We start from the raw sequence: 18,646 nt of genomic DNA, 5'->3' as shown, positions 1-18,646 counted from the left end.
GACGATGGCTACTGCTGTTAATACATGGAGAAGAGTAGATACAGTTGGCTAAATTATAGAATTTTCTAGACAAATGTGTAGTATTTCATTTAACAATACATCAGTTCAAAAAATGGAATAGGTTCCTTAATTAGGTAGTAAATTTAGCTGTCACAGGAATGTTCAACCAGAAACCAGATGACTGCCTATAATGGATATCTGTTCTGTTTGATTTTTATAATTTACTTAACTGAAAGCATAAATAATATACTTGTAAAATTTGTATATTACACAAACATAAGAGAAAATATAACATGATGAGTGATAGAATTGGGATTCAGAAAAATCTCACTAAATCTGATCAATGGACTGTTTCTTGTAAGATAAAATATAATAGAGATAACTGGAAAGTCTTCTATTTGGTTTAAAAAGCACATAATCACAACATAATGTATAACTGGAAATGATCTGACTGATTTTTAAGTTGTGCTCCCAGGTCCCCATTTTACTGATAAGCTAATTAAGACTCAAAGAGTTTTGAGGCTTGATCAAGGTCACATAATTACATACAAAGAGCAACAATTAAGATCCTCTGATCCACATTGAGCTCTTAATGTAATGTACTGTGCTGCTTCTCTTTTAGAAGTATTTACTGGATAGTGAAGATAAGAGCTAAACAAAAGTTTTTGTAAATAATCCTTGAGAGCTTTTGGAGGCTGAAAAAATAATGTGCATTAGCAGTGGGACAAAGCAACCAAGAGAGTCCATGCAGTCTTAAATTATATTGGTATTTCTGGTCTCTAAAACAAGGGATACAATAATCTTATTATTTATCTGTCTTCCTCAGACACAAATGTCTGAGGAACCTGGAATATTAGGTTCAGTCCTAAGGACTTCATTTTTAAAATGTTGAAAGTCTTTTGGGTAAGTAAGAGATGTGATAGAATTAGGATCCATAAAAAATCTGTCCTGTTAATAGGGCAGACAAGAAGAATCCTTTAAGATATGCTATCTGAGCAAGGTTTATTTCTGTATTTCTACTAAAGGAACTGAGATGTGAAGTCAAAAGATTTAGGAGGAACATGATTGCTTTTTAAGTATTTGAAGGACAGTTGTCATGTAAATCAGGTATTAACATTGTTCTGCTCTGCTATAGGTCAGAAAGAGGAGTAACTTTCAAAACAGCAATTTTCAACTGAATATGAGGAACAATTTTTTAAAGTCTTCTTGCCTCTCCAGTCAGAACAAGATTTAAGCTCAAAATGAGTTAGATTTTGTCATCTTTTAAGTTAAATTGCTTGTGGCTTCTACCATTCAACTTTAAATGTATTCCCTGATTAAAAGTAGACTGTAGGTTTCATTCTCCAAGATCTTTTGGTCCTGCCACATAGATTGACAGCAGAGATTAAACCAGTTGATTGGATAGTTGAGGATATATAAAGGGCCAGAACATAGCTCTAAGACAAACAAAAAGTTTTCATTTGTTCAAACTGGGGGACAGATTTCAACTGTGTCCAGGGCAGGGGATATAAATACACTCTGAGTAAGAGATACTTTGGGACTTCATCTTGCATATTTCTCTGACTATAAATTGTTTTTTGGCTTCATTTTCCTCATTTAAAAATATACAATACCTATGATCCTCAAGAATCATTTAATCTTACTCTATAATATTTCTAATAATGCCTGAAGACATTCATTAATAGGGAACCCACTACTCCTTGAGTCAGTCCTTTCCTTCCATAGATAATTCTGTTTGTCAAGATGATTTTCCTTACATTGAGCTAAAAATTTGCTTCTCCAGAGCTTCTGTTCATTGTTCCCAGTTCTGCCATCTGGGATCTAGCAGAACACATTTAATCTCTTTTTTACATGACTAGCCTTCAAATTCTTGAAGTTAGTGATTATGTTCACATGCTACTCTCATCCAAGTCTTTTCTGTGTTAAAAATCCACAATTCCTTTTGCTGATCTTCACCATTTGGGTCATTCTCCTCTGTAAATGCTCCAGGTTATGAATGAATTTCCTATCTTAAGCAAGGTGTGGTATACATATAATGAGATGAAAGATGTGATATCACTTACAAAAAATTAAAAGTACACTGCAACCATAAATAAATACCATTACTACCACTAAGAACTCCATCAGAGTCCAAAATGGAGTCAAGCTAATATATCCCAATCCCTCTACAAACTGTTTTACCCGCTCAAGCCAGGATATTTACACTTCATAAGAAAACTCATTACAAAGTATGTTCCATGTAGGAGATGAGAGATGTCTTCATGGTAATTAAATCTCTTTTGCTATATTGCTTTGGTCAGTCTGATCATGACATGAGGCCATTCATGCTATCTAGACAGCACTCTTCTGGCTCTGGTTGCAGTGTCTCTATAATATTATTTGATTAGTCAAAAGGAATTTTGAATCAAAATATTTTAGAAGCTAGAAATTAAGATTTTTAGCCTATTAATACTTCATTGATTTTCCAATACTAGCCATGAGGAAAATATTTTTTAGAGTAAATTCCATAGTTTTAAAAAAAAAAACTGCTCCATATTGTTTGTATGTGGACATCCTAAATACTTCAGCCAATAAGTTTATTCATATATTACTTCATTTTGTAATTCATATGTATATTAACCTAAATACCACAATGTCTTTATTTTGGGAGTTTGTTTGAAAGTTAATGATGCTCCCCTCTTTCCTTCACAAAGCTTTCTTTTCTTTTCCTTCAAGTTACAGAATTACTGTGGGATAGAGTGGCTTTATTAAGAACAGCTCACATTAACCTACTTGACTGGGTAGTGCTATAATATAGAAAGATTTTAGCAAAATATTTAACCAGGTTTTTTCTTATACTTTCTTTGTGGACAAGATGGAGAAGTCAGTGAGGTAGATTTCAAAGTGTATGAATAACAGGATGGAACCCAAAGGATGATCATTAATTACTCAGTGTCAATTTATACTGAGATCTGCAATACAGCCCACAGGGATCTTTTCTTACTCCTGTGTTAATTAATATATTTTTAATGATTTTTCAATGACTTGAATAAAAGCTTTGTAGACATGCTTATTAAATTGCCATGTGACAGGAGAAGCTAGGTTATAGAGTGAATGTAGTGCTGGACTTGGAGTCAGAAGATCCTAAGTGAGAGAACTGACAATTCCTAGCTCTGTGATCTCGAGCAAATCACTCAATCGTATTTCGTCACCAAAACAATTTCCATGTGAACAAATTGTGAGATACTTTTGTATAAGAGTAAGGATCTAGAAAGATCCAAACTGGCTTAATACAATGTTATATAATAAGGATAACGTGAAGTTTATGTTAAAATATCAATTTCATAAGTGCTAATTATATCTGGAATATATCTGAAAAATTCTAAGGATTATATTGGACTGCAAAGTTACTATGGGACTGATGAGGTAATTTTAAAAAGCTAATGTGACGCAAGGAAATATTTAAAGAGGCACAAATATATGATAGTGGATAGTGGATAGAGTGCCAGGCTTAGAGTCAGAAAGACTCATTTTCCTAAACTTAAATCCAGTCTCAAACACTTTCTAGATATGTGGCTCTGGGCAAATCACTTACCCCTGTTTGCCTCAGTTTCCTCATGTGTAAAATGAGCTGGAAAAGGAAATGGTAAATCACCTAGAAATTTTGCCATGAAAACACCATATGGGGTCAGGAAGAGTTGGATACAACTGAAATGACTGAACAACAGCAAAAAAGGTACAGAGTGAGGGAAATGATAGTCCTGTTGCTCTCTGTTCTTGTTAGACATATTTGGACTTTGGTGTTCAGACCTAGGTGCCATATTTTAGGAAGAATATTCATAAACTGCCCAATATCCCACAGGGATTTGGAAGGGCCTCAAAACCAAGCATCTATGAATCTTCCTTGAAATTTAATATGTAGAAAAAAGGCATTGGGGTGTGACATAATAATAAGCTTCAGGTATTTTAAAGGACTTTCATGAGTTTTTGAATTTACTTGGCTTCGGGGGGCAGAAGGATAAACAGTGAATATAAATTGTAGGGAAGCAGATTTTGTCTTAATATAAGGAATTCTAACTTATCAAAGTTAGAATTATGCTTGAGTAGAATGGACTGCTTTGAGAGGTAGGAGATAACTTTCCAAGAGATCTTTAAGTGAAATCTGGATGAACACTTCCTATGGAGATTAAAAAAAAAATCTTTCTTAGTCAATATAGATCAGACTAAATTTTTCCTTATTCATATACTTCTTAAAGGCAGGAGTAGGAGGGAGTTACTGAGGCCAGCACAAACCCGGGCTTTTGGCAAGTGAGCTGGATTAGAAATTTAATGTTTTTTGAAACCTCAGAAGCGGTTCAGGATCCAAGTTGATGGTATTTGGAGCCTTTCTATAAAAGAACACTTCAGAATGGTAGGAAGACAATTCCAATGATCTGTTTCACAAACCTTTCTGAGCTATTGAAAAAAATGTGGGAACTTGTGTCCTGCAAAAGATAGAGAACAAGACTTCAATTGCTGATATTGCTTTCTTCTTGGGAACTCTGGATTTTCTTTAAGTATTCTGACTCAACTAAGCCTAAGAAAGTTTTCACCTTACCATGATTCAGTCTCCAGAGAATAACAAGTATCTTTAAAAGATCAATAAGAAAGCAATAAAAAGCTTTTTCATACTATTAGTTGTAAATAATTATTCCTTATTCAATCTCCTTGCCACCTTTTAAATTGATTTTTCTTTTTTGTTTCATTTAAAAATTTTTCCAAACATTGTTTTTAAAATTTTAAATTCCAGAATCTCTCCTTTCCTTTTCACTCCCTCCATTGAGAAGGTACAGATGAAGTTATGCAAAACATTTCCATAAAAGTTGTGTTATGAAAGAAAACATGGATCTCTCCATCTATCCCCCACAAAAATCCAACAACAACAACAACAAAATCTCAGGAAAAAAAAGCATGTTTCAATCGTATTCTGACACAATCACTTCTTTCTCTGGGTATGGACAGTCTTTTTCATCATAAGTTCTTCATAGTAGTCTTGGATCATTTTATTGTTGAAAATAGCAAAATCATTCACAGCTGATCATCCCACAACAGTATATTTTATTTTGCTTAAGTTCATGGAGGACTTTCCAGGTTTTTCTGAGAACATCCTGCTCATCATTTCTTATAGAACATATTATTTCATCATCACAATTTATTCAGCCAATCCCCAATTAATGGGCATCCCCTCAAATTTCCACTTCTTTAGAAGAGAGCTGCTATAAATAGTTTTTGTACATGTTGCTCCTTTTCCTTTTTAAAATCTCTTTTGGAATTCATGCCTTGTGGTAGTATTGTTTGGTCAAAGTATATGCATGATTTTAAAGTCCATTGGACATAACCTACATTTTTTTCCCCAAGTGTCTTTTGTGGTCACATCTCTCTTCTTGACCAGGTTCTTACTCTCTGTTTTAAAGGATCATTTTACAGGACAAAGACTGGACAGACTGTAGGGAGAAAGGAATTCATAATTAAGTGTCCAAAAGCTGTACATGTAACTTGCATTATGGTTTTCATTATCATTTCCATCTGTGGGATAGAAAATGTGTATATATAGTAAAGAGAATTAGATTTTTGACAAAATATCTGGGAGAAAAGACCTATCTTCTTAATTTTAAAAACAACAAACATGGGTTTTAAGGAAAAGGTGTTATATCTCTTGATTACCACTTTTAGCCTGAGACAATGAAAAATTTCTCCTTTCGTTTTCTTAGATTCAAGTCATCAGTTTTGTCACTGAGCAGAATTGGGATTCGCTTGAGGTTTTTGATGGTGCAGACAACACTGTGACCATGCTGGGGAGCTTCTCAGGTAAGGTGATCTGTGGGAGGAGGGCAAGAAACGCTGATCTTGAAAGTTGGTAGAAACCTTGGATTGAGTGCAAATTTAATCACAGTCTATAAATTAAACAATTAGGATCCCCAAACTCAACTTTAACAGTTCATTTGGAGAACATTTAAACATTTCTCAAATAATTTACTGTGTTAACTTTGTTTATATAAAACTTTCAGGTTTCATATTATTCAGTTGAAGCTCAACTGAAAGGGTTGAATCACAACTAAGCTCATCAGTCTTGTTAGAAATTCACCTAGAGATCATTATTTGCACTTGTCTGATCAGAGTAAGCAAATATTCCAGGTAGTTAAAGGAAAATTTCTGGTGAGCTTTTGCTAATCCAATTCTAAACAAATGCTTTGAGAACTGGAGATCTTTCGGGGACTTGAAAGCAAGAAAAAGCTTTGAAAGATAAATTTTACCGGTGGTTTAGAGCAAAGTTTTAGGATTAAGGTCTATGGATGGAGTAGAGAAGATATGAAGGGAAGGAAACAACACAAGTACTTTTGCATACTTGTTTTCTTTTCCATAGGAACAACAGTGCCTGCCCTTCTGAACAGCACATCCAATCATCTCTATCTGCATTTCTACTCAGACATCAGTGTATCTGCTGCTGGCTTCCACCTGGAGTATAAAAGTGAGTTGCCCACTTTTGTAGATTTCCTCCCCTACTAACTCTTTGTGCATGGTGGGAATTGGTATGGTCCTTGTCCATTTATATATCTTACCACTTACTTAGGTTCTATCTAGGATGTTCCATTGCCCTTTTTTCTTATGCCTTCTCTGATCTCCTGGATTCACCATAGAGATTTTGTTTTTAGGATTTTAGGGGTGGGGAGAGATTAGACTTGTGATGAATTTTGGAATAGAGAACTCTCAGTAAGGAAAGTCCCTCTACCAATGCAGATCAATACCTACAACTTAAGTTGTAATCCTAGAGAATGACTAAGAAATATAAAGATTAAGTGATTTGTCTAGGGTTTACATACTCTTTATGTGTCAGAGATAAGATTTGAATCTAGGTCTTCCTGATTCTAGTGCTGGTTGTCTCTCCACTTTGAATCATAGATTCTGGGTTGAAATTTAACATTGTGACTTGTCCCTTAATTTGATCTCTATTTCAGCAGGGCGTGAGACTTCACTCTCTATTCGTTTTGGAAGTTCTCCAATTAAGTTAAAAGAATGTGGAATGGCTGGCAGAGGACTTGAATAATTCAGCCTTTTGCTAAACCTCTATTTCCTTCTCTGTATAAGAATTTTAAGAATCCCTCATCATTCCTTCTTGCCTTCCCATTTTTCCTTCTCCCTTAACTCCTTTCTTTCATTTCTAATGTCAAGACAATCAATATTGAAACCAGTCTTGTGTTTTAAGCATACAGGAGAAATAAAAACTATGGCTCTTGTCCTCGGGAAGCTCCTGGTCTCTTTAGTAAATGGGAACTATAGAATAATGCAAGTTTGAAATAAAGTATTTAAGTGGTGATGATATGGACATAAAACAGTATAAAGATTAGATGAACAGGGCTACTGGATACTGGCTTTAGGTTATGCACGAAAAGTCAGAAAGTAGGCAAGCTGAAATGAGCGAAGGTTGGGAAATACAATAAATAGCTTCACTAGGGAAGAGGCTAAATTCCAGATTGAGTTCAGTCCTTCATTCTGCTTCATGTTTGTAGGATGATGGCAGCAGACTATTGTAGAATGTTTAGGAGAATGGTGGGAATGATTCATGGCAGAAACTTGGTAAGCCATAATTGGTGATACGACAAGGGGGCAAGGGAGTCAAAAGAAGACAACATAACATTACATAGTTCCTCAGGAGGTCAAGATAGGGAAAGGAAAAGCAACTGGCTAATGCAAGGGAGATGATCTGGAAGAGAATTGAGGGGGTCGAGGAATTAGAGATGTCAAGTGGGGATGGAGAATAGGGTTTTATAAAGTAAGACAGAGGGAGAGATGAAAAGTCAATAAGATTTGGTCAGATAAGGGATGTAGAGGTGATATATTGATGGCTGATGGTAAGATCAAAATATGACCATTTTCATGTACATCATAATCCAGACTATCTTGACTAGAGTTCTCTGAGTTTTGAAGGAGTTCCATTCATTTGTGCTTGATTCTCACTTTCCTGCAGTAATGAATCATCATTATTTTCTCAAGAACCTTAGGTGTCAGCATATAAAGGCAGAGAGTTATCCTCCAAATTTATGTGAGACACTTAATGGCTTTACTAATTTCCAAATTGTGGGTACAGTTCTTCTTGATTTCCATGCTCCAAGACAGGGGCTCAGGTCATATGTTGAAGAGTGGTGCTGAATTAGTTTAGAATGAAAGTGGAAGTTTGAGGAGATGAGAGAATAGTTTCATATCTGGCAGAAATTTGCACTTGGCTGTCAACATTGTTGAAGTCTTTGAGCAAGAGAAGAATGTTGTGAGGTGGGTAATATTTTTCTGTTGCTATAGCTTACTTACTCCTTCATTGGTGTGCTTCCCTCACTGATGATCATTGACATCAGTGAGCCAGCACAATTTAATTAATTTTACAAACTCTCATTAACTAGGATGCTATAGTAAAAAACACATTAATGCCAAAAAATTTCTCACAAGTCTGTGACACATTCTCCCACAAGTACACTCAGATTCCAGTAGAAAGTAGACTCAGATTTATAGATCTCAGGTAGCAAAAGGATACACTCCCAGACCTTGATTATTTGAAATCGTTTTCCTTTCATAGAGTGCTCATGAAATTCTCCAAAGGCATGCTTTAATTTTCTTTTGGACTCTTCATAGAAATCTGAAACTGCCTTTCCTCAGTGAGTTTCTGATGTCAGTCATTGCCATTCTTAGGACAGGACTATGATGCTGATCTCCCAGAAGAAGTTCAAATTCCATTGGTCAGGTTTAAAGAGAAGAAAAGAAAAAGCTCCAGTCTTCCCTTTCTCTTCCATCTATCCCACTCCCATCCCCATTTTCTCTCAGAAGAAGGGACTTGGCTGGAATTTCTATCTTCTCTAAATTGTCAGATCCATTCTTTGTTTTCAATTGACTTGCAATTGCATAGAATCACAGGGATGATAGGTCCATACTTTAGTTTACTGCCTTTGGTTGGGGAATTTATTCATCAGAGATGTTCTTACCTTATAAAAATATCTGGGATGAAATATATTAATTCCTTCGAGTAGAATGCAATGCTTGATTAATTCACTTCGTCATCATCTTTAACACTTTTAATGTAATTGAAGGAAAGGAGTATAGATAAACAAAGGATGATACAACAGAATGTCGGAAACGATTCTCTGGTTCATTATGGACTATAGGAAATGATGATCTAAGATCATCCCTTCTCTATACTCATTTTCTTTTTGTATCTTTCTAAGTCATAGAAATGTACATTCCCTTAAAATGGTATATTGGACATTGATCAGCTGTCAAATAGAAGAGTATGGAAGTAAAATACATCCTAAATGCCAGTAAATATGAGGAAGTACTTCATCTTGTCCCCACCCAATAGACAAGCAGATAGCCATATGCGAGTGTATACTCTCTCTCTCTCTCTCTCTCTCTCTCTCTCTCTCTCTCTCTCTCTCTCTCTCTCTCTCTCTCTCTCTCTCTTCTCTCTCTCTCTCTTCAAAGACACTTTGGAATAAGAGGCTTCTAACTTATTCTTGGACTAACCTATAACCATTGGTAGCTAGTAATAGAATTCGACTATCACTTGTTAAATAATCTCAGATTGAAGGCACTGTGCTCAGCATTGGAAATATAAAAATTAGAAATGATATAGGTTCTCAATGAATTTAAATCGTCTCTTTATAATTATATGTTAAGAATTTGAGTTTTTCCTTCTTGATTTTCTTAATGCCCCTCCACCTTTTGTCCTATAGCAACCCAGCCACTGTAATTTTCCTATCAACCTCATAAATAGGGATTCCCCCTATAGAAAGTGAGTTGGGAATAGGATTGGGAAGAGGTAGTGGATGATCTTTTCCCCAGGACCAAATGCTCCTGGAATTTGGCTTCTTAGTTTGGCCTCTATGATAAGATGGTTTGAGGGAAGCTATTGGAAACAGCTGTGATCCTTATTTATCTTTTCTGAATGGAACAGCCTGACTTTTGCTTCTTATTTATTTTGTTGTTTTATCAACTCAGTTTTTTTTTTTCTCTGACCTGAGCCTAACCTGCTACAGAATCAAAAAAAGACTTAGTATCAAATGATTATCTGTTGTCGCTGTTTTCTGCTGGAGAAGTCATGCTCTCAGCTATATCACTTTGAAAGGAGACACATGTTCTTGATCAAATTCACTTCTGAGAGAACCATGAAGCTATAAGGCTTTAATTTTGGAGAAGGGAGGGAATATGGAGGTTGGCTTCTGTGTCTGAGCCCTTGGAATGAGGCTGAAGAATATTTCTTTATGATAGCCATAGAAAGAAAGAGAAGTAGGAATTAGAGAAAGCATAAAACAGTTGCAAACAGCATCTCCTTTGGGGCTCAGCTGGTGTTCTGAGAAATGCCAGAAATTTGGATTTAAAGCTTGTTGCTCAAGTACAAGGCTAGCTCCATATTAATGACAGCTGTCGTCCAACTCAAAGGTCTGGGTGAATCCAAAACATGAACAGTCTAAAAGGGAAAGAAAACAAGGGGCATTCAAATTTGCCTCTGTAGTAAATATTAAATTATTTTGGAGTTGGCAATAAATTTGTTTGTCATATCTTAAACCCATTATTTAAGTCATTTTCTCCCTAAACTTAAATAAGATTAGAATAAGGTGACTAAGGATCATGATGATTATCACAGTGGATAATCTACTAAGACATTATGGATAATTCACTAAAAGGAAAAATGAAAGTTCACTGTAACTGTAGAGACAAGGGGTAATTGAGATATACTAAAACTAAGACACGTTATGACTATTATTTGCACTCACATAAAATGACAAGTGAATTTAAAGAGGTGAAAGAAATGTAAGAATAGATCTCTAAAAGGGATACATTGAATTTTGCAAAAATTAATCTTCCCTTACTGCCATAATTTGATTTAAAATCAGGTTGTTCAGGGAAAGAAATGTTAGAATTTTATTTTCTTTGTACCTGTTTTCTCTTTACCTTTTTCTCTCCTTCTTTTCTTTTAGATATTCTTTACTAGTTATAAAGTATATCTAATAAAAATAGATTGTTATATTGCTTATAGCATTGATAGTCATACAAAAGACATGCAGAGTTGTCATCTGCATCTAGGGGAAGGCATGAGATGGCAGCTGAGACTGAATGTCTCAATTTTCAGTAGGGGTTCTATATTATACTGTAATATCTGGTTCTGAGGGGCTCGAGGGCTTACTTCAAATGTTCAGATTTTGGGCAAAAATCCAACCAAAGACTTGGATTTCAGGCATACAATTTTGTTATTCAAAATGTCAGGGATGACAATCAGAGATGAGAAGGAACCCTGGGCTTCAAGAATGGAAAAAAAGATTGGAGGCTAAGGGAGAAGCTACAAAACACGTAGGACAAAGTGTGCTATCACTGTGGCTTGGAATCACCTGTCAGCTTTGTGGGTTTTAGTTGAAGTCTAAATGAGTTGATGCCTTCTGTGAACCAGCCTAACACAATTTTAAGTTTTTATGAGAAAAGGAAGAGTTGGAAAGGCTATCTGTTGTTTTTATCCTGATTTTCAGTATCCTAAAGGATGCAAGAGGTAGAAGGGATTATTATTTATTTATGGTTTAAAGGCAAGTAGAATGGCCATCTAGGTGCTTTATTTTTTATTTGTTGTTTATTTTTATTTATTTTATTATCATTTATTTTCAGAAATATCTGAATTAATTACACTACCTTTTAGAAGATACAGAATTATAGGATTTTTTGAGCTGGAAGAAACCTCACAGATCATGTAGCCTAACTCCCTCATTTTATAGATGCTTCTAGAGACTTGAAGTTGTGACATAACCAGGGTCACATAGTATAGAGATAGTCATTAATGGAATTACAGTTATTTTTGTTCCTGAATACAATGGTCTTTCTACTTACCTCATCACCTTCATATAACCCTTCCTTAATTTATGAAACTAAATCATACAGACTTTAAACTTCATTGTGTTCAGGTAGCTAGCCCTGGAATGGTACAATGGAGATTACTGAAAACACTTAATAGATGCAGAAGATTTCAGGAAGGTATAGATGAGTCATAAGGCTACAGAAAGCAAATATCATGGATAAATCTGCAATCTCTAGGCCACTGAGATTAGTGGCAATTTCTGGCAAAATTCTTGAATTATTGTTAAGTGAATGGCTTGTGAATACTTCAAAATGGAAGCAATATGGCTCAATTCATTAAATAAAAATTTAGTAAATGTCTCCTATGTACAAGACATAAAAACAGATACAGAGGATTCAAAGCAAAAAATGAAGTTCCTGCCCTCAAAAACTTATAACTACTTAATGGAGGAAGGAGGTTTTGGCAAATAAGAAAGTAAATCAATGAAAATATATACAAATGAATCAAAGTCATAACAAGAAAGACAAAGAGTGCAAATAATGTCTGGGATCAGAAACTATCTTATATAAGAGATATCTTCTTAATTGTGCTTTGAAGAAAGCTCAGGATTCTGTTCAGAGGTGAAGAGGTAACATGTTTCACACATGGGAGATCATTTGTGGAAAGGCATAAAGGCAGAAGATAGAAGGATATTTTAACTGGTCAATTTGAGTAATAAGTAACAAAAATAACATGGATGGAAGGAAAAAAAAGAAGGATTTGTTATCTTAATGTATTAATAATATGAATATATTTTGTATTATAGTATCATGTGTATTATTATTATTAAGCATTAACCATGTAGCAAACACTGTGTAAGCTAGGCTAAAAGGAGTAGTGAGTGGAAAAAGTTTAAGCAGCTTTGTGCTTAATATCACTATCTGAACTTCTGTAGGCATTTCAAACACAATCTATTCAAAATGGAACTCATTACATTTCTTCCAAAATCTATCACTCCTCCAAACTTCCCCATTTCTTTTTATAGTATCATTATTCATTCAGTGCCAAAGCTCCTGAACCTAGAATCATCCTTGGTTATTCCCTCTCAAACCCTTCATATAGTCAGTCACTTGCCAAGTCTAAGGCATGCTATCTACATAGTATTTCTTGTGTGCATCTGCTTCTGTTTATTCAGTCTCTACCATAACTCAGCTCCTTACCACCTATTTCCTTGCCTCTGGATTCGTCTCTTTCCTCTGATGCAAAATTCCCAAGGAAGAGTGGTGGGTTTGGGAAAAAATATAATGAATTCAGGAGAAAGATTAGTTTTAGATGTAATTTGGATGTCTTGTGCATTAGAGAGGACAATTAAACCCATGGGAGCCAGTGTACTAATCTTAAGAAAGAGTATAAAAATACTAAGGACAAATACTTATGATCCATTCACACATACTGGATAGGAGGATCATGATGTTTTAGCAAAAAATATTGAAAAGGAGGATCATAAAGGTATGAAGAAAATAAAAAAAATTATTGGCATGGAAGCTATGGGAGATGAATGCTCTAGAGAAGGGGAGCAATGTCAACAATGTCAGAAGTTTCAGAAAGGTTAAAAAGACTAAAAATTGAGAAAATGAATGAATTTAGCAGTATTAGAGTATTGGTTATCAGCAAAGTTATAAGTATATGTGTATATATACATATATACATGTATGTATGTATTTGGATATGACATTTTAGAAATTTATTTTGCTTGATTATGTACATTTATTAAGTTTTTTTTCTTTTTTTCCACTAGGGATAGGGAGAGAGGGAAAAGAAAATAAATGGCTTTTAATAAAAAATAATTAAAAGAGATTATTGGTGACTATGACAGTTTCATTTAAATGGAGGTTGAAAGAAAGGGGTCAAAAGCTAGATTATTATGATTGAGAAGTCTTTGGAAAGTGAAGAAACTGCAGCAAAGAGTGTAAGGGTTTGACTATGAAAGGGAAAAGTTATATAAGATGATAGCATGAAAGAGATTTACCTTTGGTCTCAAATGCAGAACACTTTGATGACTTGGATTAAGAAAAAATATTTTTCAAATGGGCAGATGCTATAGTGATGGAAAGGATAATTAAAATGCTGACAGGATCCAATAAGATTTCTATAGGTTATAACAGTGGTGTCAAACTCAAAAAGAAAGGGGGAACAATAGGTTGCTAATTGGTTTAGAAAATAATATATTAGCATTATCATGTTTATTGTATTTCTATTTATTTTGTTAAATATTTTTAAATTACATCTTACTCTGGTACTTGATGGAATAGAGTTTTATACCTAGAAAGTCACATCTTTGGCATCTCAGGACTAGAAGGATGAGCTAAATCAAACAAGATATTTGCTAAAAGTAAACAAAGTTTGATACTTGTATTAAAAATTCAACTTCACAAATCAGAGAATGTGTACCTACAGCTAGAGAACAATTTCTATGAAAGGGATATGGGTTTTGAAGAACTGCAAGCTACAACACTGATAAATACTATTCTAGGATGAAGTGTAATGAATGAATGTGGTAACAATTTCACTAAACTCTGTCTTGTTCTAACCACATTTGGAAATTTGTATTCAGTTCAGAGAGCTACATTTTAGTTTAGAGAGCTCAAGTGTTAATAAAGAAACCAGCCTCATTGAAACAGAGAATATGGAATGATGTATGATATATGTGGCCAGAAGATTTAATTGTTGACAGATTATAAGTGCTTTGAGTGCTGGAGTGCCAGGTTTAGGTTCGATACAGTGTGGAACCATTAAAATCATTATTTATTTAAAGGAGAACTCAAGTTTAAAATGCTGTCTAATGAATTTTAAAGTGAAGGGAAAACTAAAAATGGAGAGATCACTTAGAAACTAGAATCCTGGTATGAGGTAATAAGAACTTGATTTCCTAAATGATCAAGGAATTTCCAATATAAGGAGATATGAGGGAATGGTAAGGTATGTGAGGTAAGAGTCAATAGGTTTTATGACAGAAGGTTTGCCCTTATGGCAAAGATTCAGGAAATTTGAAACAATGTGATACACAGATTTAACAAGTCAAATAATATAGTATGGTATGTTATCGTAGGCTATTCATCCCTTAATACCTTTCCTTTTCCAAGCCTTCTTCCATGAGAGTAATGTCCTGGGAGAATTGGGGAATGAAAAAGTATTAAAGAGGTAGGGGGACAGAGGAAATTGATGCAAGAGAATGAAAGGCAAGCATACAGTGGGAAGTGATGGAAATAACTTGGGAAAGGAGAAGAAACCTTTTAGTCCAGATGGTAGGGTTTCTACCATGCCTGTTTCCTCCAATGGTCCAATTGGGTTTTACTGAGTATCATTTAAAAGATTGACAACCTTGACTTTGTTCTAAAGGCTAAGAGAAGAGAGAGAATGGATATAAGACTTTGTGTCTCTTCTGCACATCTCAACAGTCACACTTGTCTTTGGGTCAGAGCCTTCCCACTTCCTGAACTTTGTTCATTCCCCTTCATTTTGGTACCCCCTCTGAGACATTATGATCATGCTTAATATTCTGGGGCCTTGGCCCTGCTGCCATCTTTTTTCTTTCTTTTTCTTTAGCTGTGGGCTTGTCTAGCTGTCCAGAACCCACTGTGCCCAGTAATGGGATGAAGATTGGAGAGCGATACCTTGTGAATGATGTGGTCTCTTTTCAATGTGAGCCTGGATATGCGCTTCAGGTATTGTTCTATGATATGACTAGAACAGAAACCTCTTTGTGTGACCCTTTATATAAGAAATCTGTACAGGTCCAGCCTTCTACAGAGGGAGAAGAAGTTTATTGAGTGGAATTTAAGTAAGCCTGGACAAAATTATCTCCCTTATTCACCTGTTTGCAATGATTAAAATTCTACTACTATAGTTTTATTTCTTTGGGTTCAATATTGCCTTTTCTGGGCTCTGAAAATCTTGTTTATAACACAAGATCTTTATTTAAGGACTCTGAGAGAACTTGTTAATTAAAAGGATATGCCAGTGAATCCTCCAGGAAAAGGAAATGTCCTTTTATAATAGTTATTATCAATTAATCACTAACTCCCCCATTTATTTCTTCCTAATTTAAATCTTCCCCCTTCTTTCCCTCCCTCCCTCTCTCTCCTTCCATCTATTTCTCTCTATCTTTTTCTCTCTCTGTCTCTCTCTCTCTGTCTCTCTCTCTCTCTCTCTCTGTGGGTCTCTCTCTCTTTTTCTCTCTTTGTCTGTCTCTCTGTCTCTGTCTCTGTCTCTCTCTCTCTTTTTCTCTGTCTCTCTATCTCTCTCTCTGTTTCTCTGTAAGTAAGACTCACCTGTTTACCTATTCTCCTTTTCAGCCTAGATTATATGATTGTGGTACTTAGAAATATTGGGATAAAAAAAAAAAACAAAACCTTAGCTTTACTATTTATTCCCTGTGTGATCTTGGATAAAGGACCTATTTCTTTTGTGAGAGGGATAAATTAGGTGATGTTCAAGATTCCTCCAGGGACTAAATCTGAAGTTATTAAGTAGCACTTCTGTCTGTGTTTCCTTTTTTTTTTTTTTTTTTGTAGGGTCATTCTCATATTTCCTGCATGCCAGGAACTGTGCGGCGATGGAATTATCCACCTCCACTCTGTATAGGTAAGATACTTGGGATATTTACATTTTGTGATGGGTTATTCACTGGGAAATCAAATCAAAGGAAATAACAATTGACTTCTGGATCAATGCAAAGATACTTTGCTCTTTCTATGTTGTTCCAATCCAGTAGTTCTTGACTGTAACCTTTAGCTCTTAGTGCTATCATCTTGGTAACATCCATCCAGAATCATCAGATTAAAGAAGGTATGTTCCAGAGTCAGACTCCAGTGCCTCATTATAATATGCAGATTATTCCAAGAATTCCCCCTAAGGTAATAGAACACAGATATAGCAGACTCTATCTAATAAGGTAGAAAGTCTTCAAGCATGGCTATCTTAGGACCAGCCTGATTAAATATGGGAAGGCTTGTCACAAGGTTTGTCACCAAATACTAAAATATATTGAGCATAATTATTCCTGATTGTAGACAGAAATAGGCGATAGTCTTGCTTCATGTATTCTACTGCCACAGTGTTGCTGGTAGAGTATAGAAAATGGAAAATAATACACCAAAAATTACACAGTTCTTGTATTTTACAAATATTAACCCTTGATAATATCTAAATCTTTGTCTAACAAATAAGTTGACATAATACTAGAGGAGCTGAACTATAACCATACTGGTAATTTCATCATAAATGAAATCAGAAGACAAAGAAATAGCAACTAAATTGAAACACAACACACAATTTCTTGCAGCAATAAATAAAAGAACTGACAGAATTGGTTTTATTATGTGCCCAAAGGCAAGAGGAAACCTCATTTCATGGGATTTTTGATCATCTCACTGTGATGAGCACAAGCAAAAAGATCACTGTGAAGATAATGGCAACTTATCTCCCAATATGGGTTTCATCCAGACTCTGCTTGAAGCTTCCCAAGTAGGAAACACATGACTGCTCAATGTGAAGGCAGGTCATTTTTAGTTTGCTCTCTTTGCTAAGAAGTTCTTCCTCATATCATATGTCTCTTAAATAGCTTCTTATTCTGCCCAGCGAAGTCAATCAAATCTAGTCATTTTTCCATGTTAGCCCTTCATAATTACTTATTGTATTTCACTTCTTTTGTTTTTATGAATCCTCAATTCCTTTATTATAACCTTATTTCATATTGTCTCTAATCCCATCCTTCTCCCAAAATGTGGATCACTCTTCTTTAGATGCATTCCATTGTGTTTCCTTACCTATAGCACAAAGAACTGATCACAGTATGTTCAATATGATTTGACTGGGGCAGAATACAATGAAGCCATCACTTTCTTTATTCTGGACTATCATGTTTCTTTCTAATCTAGATTGACATTAGCTTTTTGACTTCTGTTCCACTTTAAACTTCATTTTAACTTCAAGTTCACTAACTCCTCCAAAAATTGTTTTTACAGGAACTATGATCTAGCTAGCTTCTTGGAGGAGTCCAGCCTGTACATATGAAATTGATTATTTGAAGCCCAATGTAGAAACTTACTTTTATCATTATTACATTTCATCTTACATCTTACATCCCACCTCTTGATTCTGTAATCTAATGCATTAGCCATCTTATTCATCTTTGGTTATTTTGCAAGTTTGACAAGCCAGCCATTTATAATTTTGCTAAAGTCATTTTTGACAATGTTGAATCATACAAGACCAAAGAGAAATCATTGGGATATTCTATCCAAAGCCTCTCTGAAATTGATATCAAGACTTTAATGTAATTTTTTAGCTCAAGTTGTAATAGATATATACTACCACTATTAACCAACTTCCCTTTCTCTCTCTGGACTGACTCACAGAAATTTAAACTCACATTGCCAGGCCAGAGGAGCTGTCCTGAGGGTAGGAGCAACTATTAGCAACCACTTATTTGCCACTGACCTCTTAGAGAGTATGAAGAATAACCCTCCTATGAGATGGATACACTCTCCTACTACTCATAACTATAACTCATGAATCCTCAATTGGTTGCTTCCCATTTACATAAATCCAGTCATAGTGATACTTCATTGACTCAGATATGAAACATTAATTCAGTACAAGAAGAAAAAAGCAAGATATTATAACATTTGTTCAAAGAAAATCAAAAGCAGTTAATAATAAAAACTTAGCAATTCTCTCATAAACCTGAATCATATTTGCCCACCAATACATCCAACATAGAGAGTGCACATAAACTTACAGAAAACTAGTAATGAGGCTTGA

At 34.9% G+C, this 18,646-nt stretch overlaps 1 protein-coding gene across 1 annotated transcript in view; it reads left to right on the top strand.

Moving 5' to 3' along the window:
* The window catches only part of CSMD2 (CUB and Sushi multiple domains 2), a 1,001,023-nt gene that overhangs the window by 828,620 nt on the left and 153,757 nt on the right, over positions 1–18,646 (top strand). The window contains exons 36-39 of the mRNA XM_051987630.1: positions 5,730–5,826; positions 6,383–6,487; positions 15,428–15,546; positions 16,396–16,465. Coding sequence (XP_051843590.1) covers positions 5,730–5,826; positions 6,383–6,487; positions 15,428–15,546; positions 16,396–16,465 — 391 coding nt within the window. The remainder of the gene's footprint in view (positions 1–5,729; positions 5,827–6,382; positions 6,488–15,427; positions 15,547–16,395; positions 16,466–18,646) is intronic.

The sequence above is a fragment of the Antechinus flavipes genome, chromosome 3, assembly GCF_016432865.1.
Source record: "Antechinus flavipes isolate AdamAnt ecotype Samford, QLD, Australia chromosome 3, AdamAnt_v2, whole genome shotgun sequence".
Lineage (NCBI taxonomy): Eukaryota > Metazoa > Chordata > Mammalia > Dasyuromorphia > Dasyuridae > Antechinus > Antechinus flavipes.
The sequence above is the reverse complement of the archived record's forward strand: the minus strand, read 5'-3'. Positions and strand labels throughout refer to the sequence as shown.